General features: G+C 37.8%; 1 protein-coding gene across 1 annotated transcript in view; it reads right to left on the bottom strand.

Moving 5' to 3' along the window:
* The window catches only part of LOC134664651 (protein GDAP2 homolog), a 33902-nt gene extending 18832 nt beyond the window's left edge, over window positions 1-15070 (bottom strand). Inside the window, exon 1 of the mRNA XM_063521394.1 lies at window positions 14916-15070. Within this exon, the coding sequence (XP_063377464.1) occupies window positions 14916-15001 (86 nt within the window). The 5' untranslated portion in view covers window positions 15002-15070. The remainder of the gene's footprint in view (window positions 1-14915) is intronic.
* Window positions 15071-17665: the final 2595 nt, after the last annotated feature.

Genomic DNA, 17665 nt, shown 5'->3' with positions numbered 1-17665 from the left:
TGATATTATATTCGCGCCCAGAGACGAATACGCTGATAATCTTGGTCTTCTCCAGCCTGTCTTCTCCGAAGTACAAGCCCGTCTTTGGAGAGCGCACCAAACCAATTCTTCATCGTATAATAAACATCACCAACATTTCGAATTCAACGAAAATGACATCGTCTGGAAACGAAATTACGCAATTAGTAATTCTCCTAAACACTATTCTGCTAAACTTGCACCCAAGTTCATTAAATGTTCTATCCTAAAAAAAATATCACCCTTAGTTTATGTCCTACAAGACATGTCCGGCAAAATGCTCGGACGATGGCATATTAGAGACCTTAAACCTCTCCCCAAAATTCTAAAATAAATAATATACTGTTTTTCCTTATTTAGATCCTTATTTGACTCAAACTTAGCTACTTTTCTCCTAAACTCCTAACTTGTAAAATATTGTATATAATGTTATACATTTATAATTATATCTCATCCCCATTATACATCTCGAACTCATTACATTTCGTACATACCTACTTAGTACGAATTTATACGTTCATTTATACTATTTAATTTATATAACGTTATATTACGTTCATATAACGTTATTCAAAGCTAACTCTACCAGAGTTAGAACAATACTTGTTTATATATTTCTTCCCTTGACATAACGTTCATATTTACGTACTTAGGTACATACGTACCGTACAGTACATTTATTAATTCCATTAAGGAATTATCTTATGATATTTTGTAGTAATCCTACATTCCATACGGCATTATTTTGTTGAATAAATTTCAACAATCGTACTCTTTGTAGGTACACATTATTGTAGATATTATATTTAGATTCATTAATATTCAGCGGGTGGTTACTGATTAATAAGCCTTAATACTAATGGAGAGCGATTTAATGAGTACGTCCTCTACTTAAAGGAGTACTCTATTGAAACTTATTTTGGTTAAACAATTAACCAAAATTTTATAAGATGATGTATGAATGACCTTTGGTATGCATGTTTAAATCGCCTCTCTTGTATGATAAACATTGTATATAACATCCCCACCTTCTAAATTTATCACTCATACCCATATTCATTACATTATATTTACATTACGGAAAAATCCTTTGGCCATAAGCCCCAGGATTTTCCCTTCCAGGGCGACCCCGGTAGTGTAACGGTGCGTGTAACGAAGCGTTACACTATCGACCTTCATACTATTTCTGGCACCATACAAATTCTAAATTCCTTTTTGAAATTCAAATCCTATTCCAAATTCCATTCAATGATTTTTATTTTCAGTTCGATCACATACTTTGATCGATAAACATCATTTTATCTAACGGACTGTACTTCCCAAGTTTCTAAACACGACCGTTTAAGTGTGATTTTTATTAGTAAACGTAATAATTCATAAGTGCGTGCAGTTCAGTATAGTGCTCGTTTTGTGGCCCTGCACACCTTCCAGATATATATCTACATCATCACCAAGGCACATATTGTAAGTTATTTGATTTCTAACCTTCTGAATTACGAAAGTATTTTTATACATACCTATCTGTTAACACGTAACCTGTATTGTTACAGGTGCCTTTTTATTTAAATAATAAATACCCCTCATCGCTCTGGATCCTGCCTTTTCATTCCCATCATCCCTGTGAGGCTCCTCTACCTGCCCCCTCACAAATTTCACCGTGATGAAGCATCCCATTAGTGCCTCGTCTCGAGAAATGAAACTCGTTACCATCACGGTCGAGATTCGTGTCAATGCCTTATCGATCATTATGAACATGTCGTAAACCTAGTTCACAGCTTTTTGCAACTTAGTATCAATAGTCACGTGTCTGCGTAAACACGAGTTCTAGTTTAGCAAACCAATTAGTCAGTTGAAAGCGTGTATGAGGTGGATGTATTTGTGGGTGGAATGCCCGATATTCAAAATCGACTTAGCTCGTTTTGATTTCTCAAATTTGACGACTTTTCACTGAGAAAATGGCTTAAGAAATGTGTGATGTGTCCATTGACATAGATAGATATCTAGGGACTGGCTTTACGGGCAATAATAATGAGGCATGACAGGGGCCAGTACAGGGGCGTGAAACCGCTACAACGCGATTGGTTGACGAGTTCGCATCACGCGCGCGATTATGTAAAGTAAATCTTTATTTCAGTACATATTTGATATAGAGCATAAGTATTAAACATAGGGCATAAGCAGGTACTCGAATAACATAAACCAAGAGTAGATTATACATGGTTCCTACACTAGGCCGTGCCTGTCCTGTAGATTGGTTGACGAGTTTGCATTACGCGCGCTATTGGTCGCAACTAGTTGCGTTAGACTGCACGATTGGCAGGAATTCGTGAGTAACACCTCTGAACTAGTACCATTTTTAGTGCCCCATTAGCCCGTCCTTAGATATTATACGTCAATGGATGTGTCAGGTTAAAGCCATATTGTGGATAGTTCAAAAAGGTGATTACACGTCTATAGCAGTAAGACATCTGAAAATGTATCTTTTGTTACTACGCGAATGTACGTGACGATCGCCTTTCTTTATTTCACAGACGTAATAAATAGTAGGCACGTGTAGGTCCCTACTACCAGGTTAATGCGAGTTCTTTTATTAGAAATGTTAGGCTGCCCTGTCGGCACGTGTGCGAATGGCCTCCATTCACCTTTAACAGATCCCGAATCAAGAATATCGTGGAAAGCCGCTATTGATTCGATCCTTTATCAAACTTTAACGTCTGACCGGAGCTTAGGATGGTAAATTAAAAAGCATTCTATTTCAGTCCCGTGAAATGACGGTTATTTCTGTCTTCGAAACGTAAATAGAGTACCTAATGAGGTCACGAGAATGGTGACGTAGGTGCTGAAGGCAGTGGAAAACTTAAGAACGCGAAGCGTGGTGTCGGGAAAATGCCTTTATGGTCGGAATTGTCGGAAGCAATGCAGCGCGCGATGCGTTTCTCCTTCGGTATTTTTTTGCAGTTGAATTTCCATGTTTGTATGTCGTTTCATTTGTTTATGAAGGTTTGTTCAATTGAGCTGATTTGTTTCTTGTTTTTTGGCAGTTTTTACCAATTGAAACAGTTATGGTAGTGTGCCGAATGAATGGTTAAAAAATTGGGATCATTAGGACAGAAACTGACATGGGTATTTGATCCAACGTTGTTGGAAATTGGTTTAGTTTTATTGACTACCTATTAGTTTACTTCTATAACCATTTAAGGTCTCCTCCACTGTCTATCGTCTATATTTGGCAGCACACACTATTTAGCCAGCCGAGGGCAGCGTCTACTTGTTTTGCCTTTAAAACTCGCAGTATAGGGACTAGTGTTTTCTTTATAGTACCTATATACCTATTCGTATTGGGTACCTCCTTACAATATTTTCCTCCGCCGAACATCTAGTTAGACCACAATTACCAAACGAGACTACAATGTCAGGCACATTACGCGATCATTACCAATGTTACACAATAGAACCATATTTGCGCGTAGCCGGGCGGGTGCCAAGCCGCGTGTAAATATAGCGCGTTCGTTCAACTGCCGAGCAACAAGTGCTGCTAACTTGCCAATTCATTCAAATGGTTATCAATGGACAATGACAATGGTCTCTTATTCCGTTCATGTTATGCTTGAGGATAACCATTTTTTTTAAATAAGCGCAAATGTCCTACTGGCTCTCTGCTCAGATATATTCCTTTAATAGGTTTTGAAAATCGATTATGTTTTGAGGTTTTGGATGTGGGCGCAACTGAGACACATCATCAGTCGATTATTCTGACATAAGTATTGATACTGATAAGTATATTTAAGTTAACTTCATACTTCATGTACTTATAATAGTACTCTAATATACTCTACTTGTATAACGCGATCAAAAGCATATAAAGAATACTTTAATACACTTTGGGATGGATCTAACAGCAGATGATGTATACTGACTGATAAGAGTGATAAGTTATGCTTAATGCTTTATTATTTATCCTAGTAAATGATACAAAAGTATAGATGGCTTGGTTTAAAATGTAACCCATTTAATTTACTAAAAGCTGGCCAAAGTTATTTGCAAATATTTCTTCTCATATTTCTATAGTCGCGACTGGTAAACTGCGCAGAAAGGCAATATGCAAAACTTTGATTAAATATTGAGTTTCTCCAGAAACTGCAAACATTCTGGCAAATAATAAAGTACATCCGGTTCGTTCATCCCGTCCTTATTTATATTGCCTCGCATATTTAATCGTAAAATCTTCTTTGTGTATAAAATGCTCCAACTTTTGCATGGTTCATAATGGCTAACTGCAGTTTCTTTTTTTAAATAGAGATACAGTAAAAACAAAGCACCTTAATGTTTAAGCCGAAAAAAATATTTTCCTGCCTCCAAGGTTTTTTACACGACTTTCGCCTTAAATGTATTTAATAAACTTCAGGAACCAGAACCATTTAATATCAGTCTGTTACCGTTCTTAGCAGTCTTTGTGCACTTTATAAACTGGTATATTCAGAATGTAAACACAGAATATTAAGGGGCCCACTGATAAACAGTCCGCCGGACGGTATCGGCCTGTCAGTTAGAACAAAATTTTGACAGTTCCGAACAACTGACAGGCCGATTCCGTCCGGCGGACTGTTAATCAGTGGGCCCCTTACATAACCCTCATGAGGTTAGAATCTGTTGTAATACTTGTAATTAAATATATGTATGTATAAGTAATTGGATATCTGAGTGTCCTTTTTTTTTCAGGAACAGAAAGGACATTTCAAGTCTACTTTTATGTTACAAAGAGTTATTTTTAATAAAAAAATACCGGACAAGTGCGAGTCGGACTCGCCCACCGAGGGTTCCGTAGTTTTTAGTATTTGTAGTATTTGTATAGTTCGTGTTTTTTAGCATTAGAAATAAGGTAAACAATCTTGATGTGTCTTTTAATTGAAAAACACATTTTAAAAATAAGTTACGGCAAATATGTAACAATTATGAATGTAATACGATCATTTATATTCTTCTGCTTTCATAAGTAATAGTTTTAGATTTTTAAAAAGCGTTTTTCAATTAAAAGACCTTTCAAGATCGCTTACCTTCTTGCAAGTTCTTTCTAATGCTAAAAAAAACGAACTATAGTAGCGGGAACAGAAATACATCATCTGTGAAAATTTCAACTGTCTAGCTATCACGGTTCGTGAGATACAGCCTGGTGACAGACGGACGGACGGACGGACAGCGGAGTCTTAGTAATAGGGTCCCGTTTTACCCTTTGGGTACGGAACCCTAAAAAGAAGAGATTTTTGGTAAATCTAATGTAACATGATTAAGTGGCAGATTGTATCATCAAAGACATAACGTCGAGTCGTAAGACTCGTAAGTAATGTCAGCGTCGTAAATGGTGTTGAATATGGAGTCATATTTTATGAATTCTGCGTAGGATCGAATGTGTAGCAATTAGTGATGTGCCGACTATTGATTTGGCCGACTAGCCGACTAATCGGCGCTCGAATGGCCGATTAGTCGGCCGACTAGTCGGCTAGTCGGCCAGATCATTACTTTCGTATAAGTTCAGGTGAAAAACAATAGGTTTGCTCTTTTGGTTGCGCTATTCATATATTAGCTTGGCTAAAAGGTGTTCTCTACAGGTTCAAAGACCTATCACAAGAATCCTTGTTCAATTTCTGTCTTTTTTTTATTTTGCGATCCTGAGCAGGTACAACTTGTAGGAGGTATTTCCAAGGCTCTATTACTCGTACGTAGTCGCCAGTTAAGAACCTATCCCCTGTGGTCAGCGTCTTTACGAGCAACATGGCCTGTTTATATGTCTCTAAATTTTACAATAAAATTAATAGTTCCCCGTGGTTATGGCTCCACCATTACAAAAAAAAAAACTGAATTATAATAAAATCCTTTAAGTATAGAACTTGGCCATGAAATTACACGAGAATCAGTTGAGATCGACCTGTAGAGGAAAACACCAGCCCACCACCATACGATAACGATCAAACGGTCAATTATATGATCAAAAGTTTTCACATCTTGAATAGGTATTTTGGTAAAATAGACATAAAACATATGGTAAATATTGACTGTTGGTTTCTTTCTTTCCGTTTTTCTTTCACTAATAAAGTGCCGACTAATCGGCCATTTTTGCCGACTAGTCGCCGACTAATCGCCGACTACAAATGTGGCCGGATAGTCGGCTTTCCCGACTAGTCGGCGACTAGTCGGTACATCCCTAGTAGCAATACATACGATCTGAGTAATTTTCTGATGCCTCATTTGTACTGGCAAATATAATATGGCTTCAAACATGGTTTGGCAGCCAAACATATGTTTCCCCTTGAACTTTTTTCAATTAAATAAAATCAATTCCCGACAACGTCAAAACAAAAGAACATCTGTTTACGTCTTCCTAAATTCAACTCTACGTGCTTCTAATACGGGCGCCATATTTAGAACATGTGACGCCACAAAACAAAAGCAATTTAGTTTAGCTTTATTCGAGTTTCGACTGTGGGTGTTTCGTTATAAGGTTGAAGTTTTATTTAGCAATAAAATTGCATCGTAGGTCGTCCGGCGGCGCGGCGCCCGCCCTGTGACGTCAGAAGTCCGAGTGCCCACTTAGGGAGCGAAAAGTCTGTATTACTTTACTCTGTATTTACATCCAATATATTCGATATTGTAATGTATGTAGCATCTGGTTTAATGCCGATCATAAACACATTAGGGACGAGTGTTTTGTATGATGGCTAATCTATGTAGGTAAGCAAGCGCCCTAGCAAAACATCAAGGCGAGCACAAACAGTTTGCCCATATACAAAACTCTTAATATTTCCTGGTTTTTACGACATCATTCAAAGGAGGCATGAAAAAACATTTTGACGAATCAGAAACGTCAGAAGTCGGCAGCCCCTGGTCTGTTCAGTTGACTCTTTCTAGCAAGAGTGCTGTCTTGCCTACGTCTACGAGCACTCGAAATGTAAATGGGGCGCAAAGGGCCCTTAGAGCGACCTCACTCGCGAGTGTCACGGTGTTGCGCTAGATCTCACTACCTACGTCACGGTTGCCAAAGAGCTCCTATTCTAATTGTACCTACATCTGCCAATTAAACATAGGTACCTACAGTGAGCTGCAAAATTGCATGGACACATTATGAATGAATTCATTTATAGTGGCCAACGTCATGGCATTTTGCGGCTGGGTGTAGGTACTTAGAAATTACACTTAACTAGGCTTCCGTCATAAAAAAAAGGATTCGGAATTCGCACCCCAAAGATATTACGGAAACGGAATCCTTGGAGCCAGAGCGCTATTAGGTAGTCATTCTACTATTAATGTTAGAACTAGAGACTATTGTTGCTATAATGGCCGCACTGACCTTAGACATAAAACATGACCTGTGGCTAGCAATGGCAGTACCGTCTTTACCATAAGGGCACACGGGGCCCGTACCCAGGGCCCCTATCCTCAGGGGGTCCCAAGATCAGACAGTAACAGTATATTTGACTACCCATAATAAATAGAAGGTCATATATGTAGTAGAAAAATGTTAGTTCAATTTTGCATTCTGTACTTTCCAAAAGGGCCCCAAATTATGATGTTTCCAGGAGCCCCAGCATAGTCTAAAGGTGGCCACTGACGAGCCTTCCAACAGTCCAAATAGCGTGGCTACAATCCAAAATCGGTCCGTGAATGTCAAAAACGTACAATGTTTAATATTAGGATGCCGTCCATTTGGATGAATCCTTTGTGACGGCATCCATTTGGAAGGCTCGTCAGTGGCCTGCTTAAGATGGCCCTGAGCACTGGTTGCACTAGTACAACTTGAAACATGTTATATTTATAAACATAACGTTTCTACGGAATAATACTAGTATATTATTAATTTACGGGCAGCATTGACCCAGTGCTGGGTAATGTGGAGCGACATAACCAGCCACATGTCCAGCCGCGTACGTCATCTCATCACTCATCAGACTGTTCAAATTACCACATAACACTAGGTTATTTATAAGTTTATTATGTTAGGCAGTAGGGATGGAGCGTAAACTCATAGCAAACTTTATTTGGTTTATCTTGGAGCCGAAATTATTTGTATGCAAGCCGGATCTTGCTTACTTTCTCTTTATGAAAAACTCAACTGTAAGAAAATAAGGCAAGCCGATGGGAATCTAATTTTAATCAAGTTTGAAGTTTGAAAATTATGTTGAATGACGTTTTATACGTAGTTTGGTCTGGGGCAATAATGTTTGATGGCTAGCATGACACATTTATTTCCACGCTTAAAATTAAAATAAAATGGACACATAATAAACCTCGAGCTGAAGTGGGACTGGGCACGCCGCACGTCTGCTGAATGCACCCGGACCGCTGGGCCAAACTAGCCACAGACTGGATCCCAGAGGATGGATCTCGGGGCAGAGGAAGACCAAAACGGAGAAGGCGGGGCGATCCATATTGGACAGGACCAAATGGCGGAAAGAGGAGGCCTTTGCCCAGCAGTGAAAACCTCACCTTGTTTGTTTCTCCCGCCAAACTTCTGTTCTCTAAAGGTAAAACTAAGTGAGGTAAAAAAACCGTCAAGACAAGAGCCACGTATAATAAGTACATGATCTCAGTTTAGTCACGTTATAACTGATAATGCCCGTTTCATTGTTATTGTCGGTGACGCGTGAGAATTGCGCCGCGGACATAATAAATTAAAACAAATTTATCCCTTTTCAGCCTCAAACAATGAAAAGTGTACGATCATTTCGTTTATACCGTGCGGGTTTCAGCTTTTTACTTTGTACTAATTTAAGCTATAGTTGAAATTTTCTGAGGTGATTTCTTGAGCTTAAACTCCTAATCTGTTAAACAAAAGGTACCCACCGACCTATTGTTTCTTTTAATGCAGTGGTTACTTCTGCTACTGCTAATAACTGCTGTTTAAAATTGCTGTTGAAAATGCAATTTTACCATCCTAGCCGAGGGAGAATCATCTGTACTTTAGTACAGTCGCCATTAGATATATATCGGAGCGGTCAAGGTGTTCACAAATATCTGGACAAAGCCTATATTATCAAAACGTTAAAATACATATTTAGATATTTTTAAGTACCTTGGCTGCTCCGATATATCTGATGGCGACTGTACTGTGTATTATTCTGTGGTTTTACTTCACGTCACATTAGGCAAACTAAAGAAAACTACAAACATTATAAAGAATAACTTTCTGCATTTTATTTATGAACCAAAACTATCATAATCATATGCGACGGTGCGACCTACATTTAAACCGTATTTTTTTATTTCATTTTCTAACTTCATATCTTGCTTGTTATAAATATATCGGCAGCACATATAAAAGTGACAAGTGTTAAAATCTAGCAATGTAAATTATAATCATAGATTTCACAAGTGTCCCACAAAATATCAATTTAACAGGATTTAAAATCGCATCAAAGACACCTTCAGAACAGTGTTTCCAATCTTATTACGCCAGAAACATTCGAAATAGGTTAACTGGCATAATAATGAATGGGCCTACGTCGCGAATTAAAAATAGAAGTAGAAAACGGCGCAAGGTCACAGAAGTGTTCTATAATTGAAATCCAAATCGGAATTCGCAATATTCGTTTGATATTTCAGGATATTCCGGACGACTTCCTGCGTCAATGACGCACAAGAGATAAAAAAATCGGGGGATTTAGTAAGAGAACAAATTGTTTCTTCAATTATATGTGTGGTTTTATATAATGCGATTATCAATTTCATTATTGAGTATAGTTACCTAAATATTTATCAGACCTATTTGTTTAAATGTAGAATATTTTGATTGACATAAGAGAGATTATTTTAATCATTTTAAATAATTATAGTAAACCACCATAAGGTGGTTTCACATGCCTCACTATGTTTTTTCCTTGACCTGACTGACCCCTTGAAACATAAAAATAAATATCAAATTATCTTATATACCTACAGCGTTTAAAAAGTTCCGATAAATTGGTACCTATGACAAACTAAAAGTAAACACCTACTACACATAAAATTTGAAAGTAATACGTCAGATATACAAATGTTGTACATTTTGTATAGTCGTATACGAACAGGTTCATACTTAATAGTTCCTTACAATTATTCCAAAGTTATATTTTATGTTACGATCGGAATTCTTCGACGACATTGCTCCCATTGCAAATGTAGCCCCGGCCATCAAAGTTTTATAACATATATCAATTTTACGCGCGCAATATATCAAGCGCGCGGGTGTTACAGTAAATGCAACTATGTAATAGGACCATTTTTAAATAGATTAAAACCAATATAATCATTCGCAATTCGCAACCAACATGCGAATCGGCGAAGCGATGGCCGCTGGAGTGAACACAATAGGGATTGATAGGGATTGACCGCAACGCATCCTAGCCAAGATGACGATCGTTTACGTCGTAGAAAACGAAACTCCAATGTCTCTGTCGTATTTATATAGAAGAGTGATAGAGAGACATTACCGTTTCGTTTGCTACGGCGCAAACGATTGGCGTCTTGGCTAAGCCCTCTCGTAAAGATCGCAGGGAACGTTTAGATGATGATGCACACATGTGAATTTATAATATATTTAATTCACATGTGTGTAATTCACACAATAACATCAGATCATGTATTTACGTAGGTATGTTTTGGTACCCAATACGCAGTAGGTAGGTAGCAAATGAGTTCTTAAAATAAACGGCGCCCGCGTTTTGGAATTCTAAAACAATCCTTAAAACGGAACTGCGACGTAAAAAATATTACGAGGTTTTAAACATTTAATTCCTTTTTTCTCCGTCGTCGTTTGTTAGCATCTACATTTTTATTCAGTTTTAAGCCTAATCTTGACCTTGACCGTATAGCAGTGGCGGCGCGTCCATAAAAGCGGATTCCCACCGGCTTGCCTGTTTTTGGACGTTTGAGCAGAGTTGTAAAGGAAATATGTAAGCCAAATTAGCCCCGGCTTGCCTATGGATATATTATGTTTGACGCGCCGCCACTGCCGTATAGGAACTATACGGCAGTGGCGGCATTATACGAGTATATCGCCGCCACTGCCGTATACGAGTATGAATGAACATACAATAATGAATTTCAGGACTAACTTGATCGCCCGGACCAAAGGGGCTTCGTAACAGTTCAGTTCGGGTCAGTTATTTTTATCCTATCCTACAATTAACTGGTAAACCTTTAAAAGTAGCCTCCATTTCTAGAAATAGGCACAAAAAAAAACAGATCAATTAGGCGAATATTTAGTACCTACCAGCTGTATTTCTTTTATAGGAAAAAATGGACAGACAACAGGTTTTGGTTCTATGTTTACCCAAGTAACACAACGTAGCTGAATATTGTTTGAATAATAGAGCATGCCGTACTTAATGCTGAATAAGGTAGCTGTATAACAGCTGAATAGGCGCTAATACAGACGTTATACAGAAGGTTTGGGCGCAAAGTGGGCAGTGCCCACGCCGCTTATTTCTGAATAACAGTAATGTAATAGCTATATAAGTGTGTGCCCACACATTGAATCGCTGAATAACACTTGTATAGAGGCTGTCAAAAGCTTATATACCGCTTTTAAACCAAAGTTATCCAGCTTTGTACACAATGAATCAGTTATTCACACGTTATGAAGCTTTTGGTTCCAAAGTGCATTTTTACAGAAAATATATTCAGATATTTGTGTTAAATCAATGATTTATCTTCCATTTTAATTTGTGAACTCGTGTCAAAGTGTAGTTTCTGCAGTGAAAACTTACAAAATAAGGAGGACATCACCCATATATTTATTTGATGTTTACATAACTTCAATTTCATTGCGCATGCGACTTTACTGTTAATATATATATGCATTTTATTTAAAATTTTAAAGCGCCGCGTAAATAATGCACCGTTTCAAAAGTAAATATAGAAAATTTACTACTCCACATTTAAATTTGTAATTTTTCTGCGGTGTTTAGATGTTTTAGTGATAGAAAATGTATTTTAACAAGTTATGCTACGATAAAACTAGTTTTATAAATGAATAAAATGGGTTTTTCAGTTCATTTTCAATTCCTATATATTTGTAGAGGTTAGAAAGTGAGCAACCGTAATGGCGTCCGACTGTGCTGAATATAAGCTGCTGCCACAGCTATTATTGTGCTAATTTCTGAATAAGCATTCACATTATTCGCGTTACTAAGCAACATGTTAGATAATAATGGTCTTAACACAACACGTTTTGAATAACATCAGTATAATAGTAATTGTTTTCTCAATCTTAAAGCCTATTAGGGTTCTATACACAAATAGTAAAAACCACATAGATTCTCACTACTTTGATGATAAAACATTATAGGTATGTAACACGGGCAATATTGAATCCTACTTCCCATTAATATTATAAACGCGATATAATATATAAGTTATATGATAAATCTGGGGGCACGGCAGTTTACACAGTTATTTTTTCCGTTATCAGTTCCGACAAATATGTAGTAGGTAAAGGTAACGCAAAGATGTACGACGTGAGTACGAAGATGTATATAGTATGAGTATGGTATGAATATGAATATGGTATAGGTGCGAAGGTGAGGGTATATCATTCATTCATTCATATTAGTAGCGGGTATCACGGGTATGAGTACAATTAAGTATAGTTTGATATGGGCAGTATTGTTTAGGTATGAGTACGAGTACAGTGTGGGATGGGTATGAGTAGACCCACTTGAAAACTAAAAACAGTCTGTTCAAAATCGACAGGAGAATCGATTTCGCTATGAGGGTGATTATTTTATTTTTCTCATACCCAATCCAGTCTACAACTTTTTAATGCAACAATATGAATAACTAGCATTTGACACATTGTTTGCCAACTAACAACAACCTTAAATGGCCATTGGTAAACTTTATCTCGTTGCAGTAAGGTATGAAAATGGTCAGTTAACAGTGTTTACGATGGTAACTAGCAATTGTTTTACGTCATTAAAAGTAGAGATGCGACGGATAGTTGTTTGGCCGGATACCGGATATCCGGCCTGGACACTTGCCGAATATCCGGTATCCGGCCGCCGGATAATCGGCCGGCGGAACTATACCTACATTTCGGTTTTTCAGGTGCGCATTCTGCAGGTTTGACCTGTTTCCTAGTAAACGTTCGCGCGGACTCATTTCTAGGTTCAAAATGAGTGCACGTGCAAGTCAGTGGAATGATTAAATTGTTTTAAAATAATAAACAAGTACGATTATGACCGTGTCTGTTTCTTAAATCCAATTTGTTTACTCCGAAATCATGCAATGTTACTATCCGGTATCCGGCCGAATAGAAGGTCACTATCCGGTATCCGGCCGGATAGTAAAATAGTGGCCGGATAGTAACCGGATATCCGGTGCATCTCTAATTAAAAGGACAATGCATCTTGTGTAAAATAACTAATCGAAGAGAATTGTTAAGAAAACTAAACCTCGATTTTTTAAATAATGGTTGGATTAAAGAATATGTGTATTTATTCTTGATGCGTTCAAAATAAAATAAAAACACGCTCAAGCTCAAAGCAATCAGACTCAAGTAGCACTGTTGACCGTGTATAAAGCTACGGAACCCTCTCCACTGCGCACTTGTTGATACTAAGCAGTAGTTTGAATAGCGCTTCTCATTGCGTTCATTTTGCAGCTTTTAGCAAGAAAATATAGTATATGTGTACTAAAATCGCTATAACTTAAGTATAAGTGTTGTTTTAGTATTTATTATTCAGACGTTATGTCAATAAAAGCCATAAGTAACCCATATATGCAGCTACTGAATAACAAATAATATGTGGATTTTATTACAGCTTCCAGTAATAGCGTCCACCTTTATTCAAAAACTAGCGTTAAAACAGAAACTGCAACCGCTTTTATACAGTTGAAAGTCTTCACCGACGCTTCTTTTCAGCATTTAGTAGCCACTATCACATTTTTCTTAATATTGTCTGCTTAAAATCATACAACACAGAATATATACAGCTAATTGCTGCTAATGCTGCTATTATGCAGCTTTTAGTAACCACAAATGCTTTAAGCTGAATAATGTCTGAGTAACTGTGTAAGAAATAAGTATTATTCAGCTTTAATATGCAAAACCGATACTAAGCAAAATTTATTCAGCATTTATTGGTATAAAGGCCCCACTAGGCCCACATATTTTCTTATTCCGAATTTAGTAATTTCCACCGCATATACACAAAATTTATGCAATCTTAATTTGAATAAGATGATAATTTTACTCTATTATCCTGCTTGTGTGTTACTTGGGTAATATTCAAAGAATATTTACTAGCCAATTTGAGTGTCTCGCTGCTGGACATAGGACCTCTGCCCTGCATCTATATATCTCCTGAATTTGTGCTTCTTCCGGCCAGTTGATAAGGATAAAAAAGGAAGCATCTTGCTTCAACTACGTCCATCCATGATCATTGATCATATTCATAAATGAACGTACTTTTGAAATTGCTTGGGGAAAACTCACACTAGTCTGCGGAGAGTTGTGTCCGACTTTTTCAGGGCCATCAGATTACCCAATTTCTCGAAACCACGTCGGGAATAAATAATAGCCCGTTTTTCAGGTCAGATGAGGGCTCGATATTGCGTTTTACGCAATACGAGATGCGACGAAAACAACATTGCTGGAAAATTCGGAAAAACAAAGGAGCCGTGTGAATCTAATCGTTAAGATTTCGCGGTGCCTGACCTTGGACCGGTTTGAATTATAAACGACTATTAGGCAGTAGGCAGTCTAGTCTAGATGATGAGTCTAGACTAGGGTCTGCTCTGCAGAACTATAACATTCTCTCTTTAAAACAAGCTATGTAATTTGCAATGTATGTTGCTGGACCAACTATTCTCACTCACAATTTCCAATTCACGCTACAATACACTGTGATTAATCTCATACTCACTTTTCCTCAGCAGTCTCCTCCACTGGCACCTGGGGCGCCAGCGTGTTCAGGTCAGGCAGCTCCACTGCCATAGTGTCCATAGCCATGATCACTGTTCACTGACACTGTCTATTATATGTACAGTCATTCACTTGGCCAAGTTTTGGCTAGAGAAAACATCCGTTGATGGGATTAAAAGATGTTCCTAATACAAGAAAAGTAAGATGAAGACTGCCATTCCACTGATATGGAGATGAGGGGAGACGTGAAGGAATCGATCAATAGGATTGGTTGCAAACCAGCAGGACAGAGAAGAGATGTGGCTTGCACCCAATGCTATCAAGTTTCACGCACATCACTCTTTTCTGCTCATCTCCAGCTCAGTTGAAAGGCAGCTGAAGATAAATGCTGGTCTGTAGTTGACGCCGTTTGCGCGGTACAGCGTCATATTATAAATATGAGAAGAGTCTGAAGCTTTACGCAGTGTACGGGATTAGACGGAGACCAGAAGCGTAAGTTTTGTGGTCTAAACTGTTATTGCATTTGACATTATTTAGGTACTAATCACGACAAATTTTTAGCGTCAACTTGTCCATGTCTCAAGAGCTGTTTAACCTCATTGGATAACCGCCTATCAATGAAGTTGAAGAGTACCTTAAGGACATATTTGTAAATACAGTCAAGATTGCAATGATCAAAGCTTAACGCAAGAACGCACGCGACGCGATCTAATCGCAAATCGCAACGCGGAAGCACAATCCTACAGCAATAGTAAACTGAAGCCGAAATGTAAATGTTTACTCAAACGTTCCAGAATGGTTTACAGTGTGCAAGTCTAGGAAGTTTACGTTGGTCGTAAATAGTGACCCTCGAATGTTGTACATAAGCGTGGGCGTTGGTAATGTAAGTGGGGTATGGCCGGAAAATCCCTGGTGGGTTATTTAGAAGAATTGCTTAGGTATTGTTCTAATCTACTTAATTTATTATCTACTATAAACATAAAAAATAATTTCTTTCTTTACATGTAAGTACTGTAATGTACGGGTAATTAACAAATAATTTAATCACATAAAAGAAATGCTTTTGTTTTACGTGGCTTAACGCAGTCATAATGATTAAGAATCCTTTCTTTGGATTTTTGGATATTATTTGCTAGTAGAAAATTTATGGGGATTCTTTGCTCTACAGTACCGGTCAAAAGTTTAAGTTCACTCTGTAAATTCGGTTAAATGAAGCTATAACACAATGTACTAATAAAAGTATTTAATAATCTTTTATTACATAATAAATTAAAGGTAATTCTCTAATTTAAAACCACAATTAAATAAAAAAGATCAGTTTTTGCCAACTTTAGACTCTTCAAAATATCCGCCTTTTGCTTTCAATGCTGCCATACACACTTTCGGCATTCGCGTAATTAGTTTTTGCAGTGTTGATGTCGAAATTTTATTCCAACAAATGTATAGGTATTCCCAAAGCTGTTCTTTATTAGTTGGCTGCATTTTTCTCACACGCCTGTCCAATTCATCCCATAACAACTCAATCGGATTGAGGTCGGGCGATTGAGGAGGCCAATCCATATATTTTAATTCTTTTTGGTTCTCTTTGGATGAAATGTAGTTTTTGCACAACTTCGACGTATGCTTGGGATCGTTGTCTTGTTGGAAAACAAAACCTCTGCCTACAATCCGTTTTCCAGATGGAAAAGCGTGACGTTGCAAAATGTTATGATACATTTTCTTATCCATTATGCCATTGACTCTCACGAGATCACCAACTTTATCACCCGCAAAGCATCCCCAGACCATAACTGATCCTCCACCGTGCTTCACTGTTGGCATCACGCATTGCTTTATCATTCGTTCGCCTACTTGTCGTCGAACATATTGACGACGTCTCCCTCCAAAAATTTCAAACTTCGATTCGTCAGAAAATAAAACTTTAGACCACTGTTCAGACGTCCAGTTTTTGTGTTTCTGGGCCCATTTCAACCTCTTAACTTTATTCTGACTACGTAACAAGGGTTTTTTGGCAGCAATACGACCTTTTAGACCATAGTTTCGCAGACGCCGTTGCACTGTCGAAACCGATACTCGCTGTTCTCGGGTGGCGTTGAGTTCTTCGCAAATTTCTGGAGCAGTTAGAGTACGTTGGCGTTTGCTCTGCACGCAAATAAATTGGTCTTCGCTTTTAGACGTGACTTTTGGCCTACCTGATCGAGATCGACTGCAATTAAGACCGGTTTTTTGTTTTCGTTTCAAAGTACTCACGACAGCGGTTTGAGAAACCTTCATTTTTTCAGCGATTTTCCGCGTCGTGTAGCCCTCATTTGACAGAGTTACAATAACAGCACGAGTTTCGACACTAAAATCGGCTTTGCGACCCATTTTAAATGATTTCTAACTTCACGAAATCTCATAGGAAATACGGAACAAAAATATTAAATGGATCAAATTTTCCGAATAACATAAAACGATTCCTCCAAGAGGTATTTTTATTGTTATTTGGTAGTCGTGGAAACAATTAAACGTTTGAAATTCAAAACATATTCTATATTTGAGCATAATTACATATGATAACCTTATTTCGCAGAGTGAACTTAAACTTTTGACCGGTACTGTACATGTAAGAGATTCGTCCCCCCTTTGCCGTCTCCCCTTTAAAAGGATCCCATACGATCGGGAACTCCAGCTTATGAAATAATGGAAGACAATAAAGTGAATTTACCCAGCGGCGGAGTACAAAAATTCGATAATACAAAAATGATTACA

This window comes from Cydia fagiglandana, chromosome 5 (genome assembly GCF_963556715.1).
Source record: "Cydia fagiglandana chromosome 5, ilCydFagi1.1, whole genome shotgun sequence".
In the NCBI taxonomy this organism is placed as follows: domain Eukaryota; kingdom Metazoa; phylum Arthropoda; class Insecta; order Lepidoptera; family Tortricidae; genus Cydia; species Cydia fagiglandana.
Note: the sequence above shows the minus strand (reverse complement) of the source record. Positions and strands in the feature narration are given on the sequence as shown.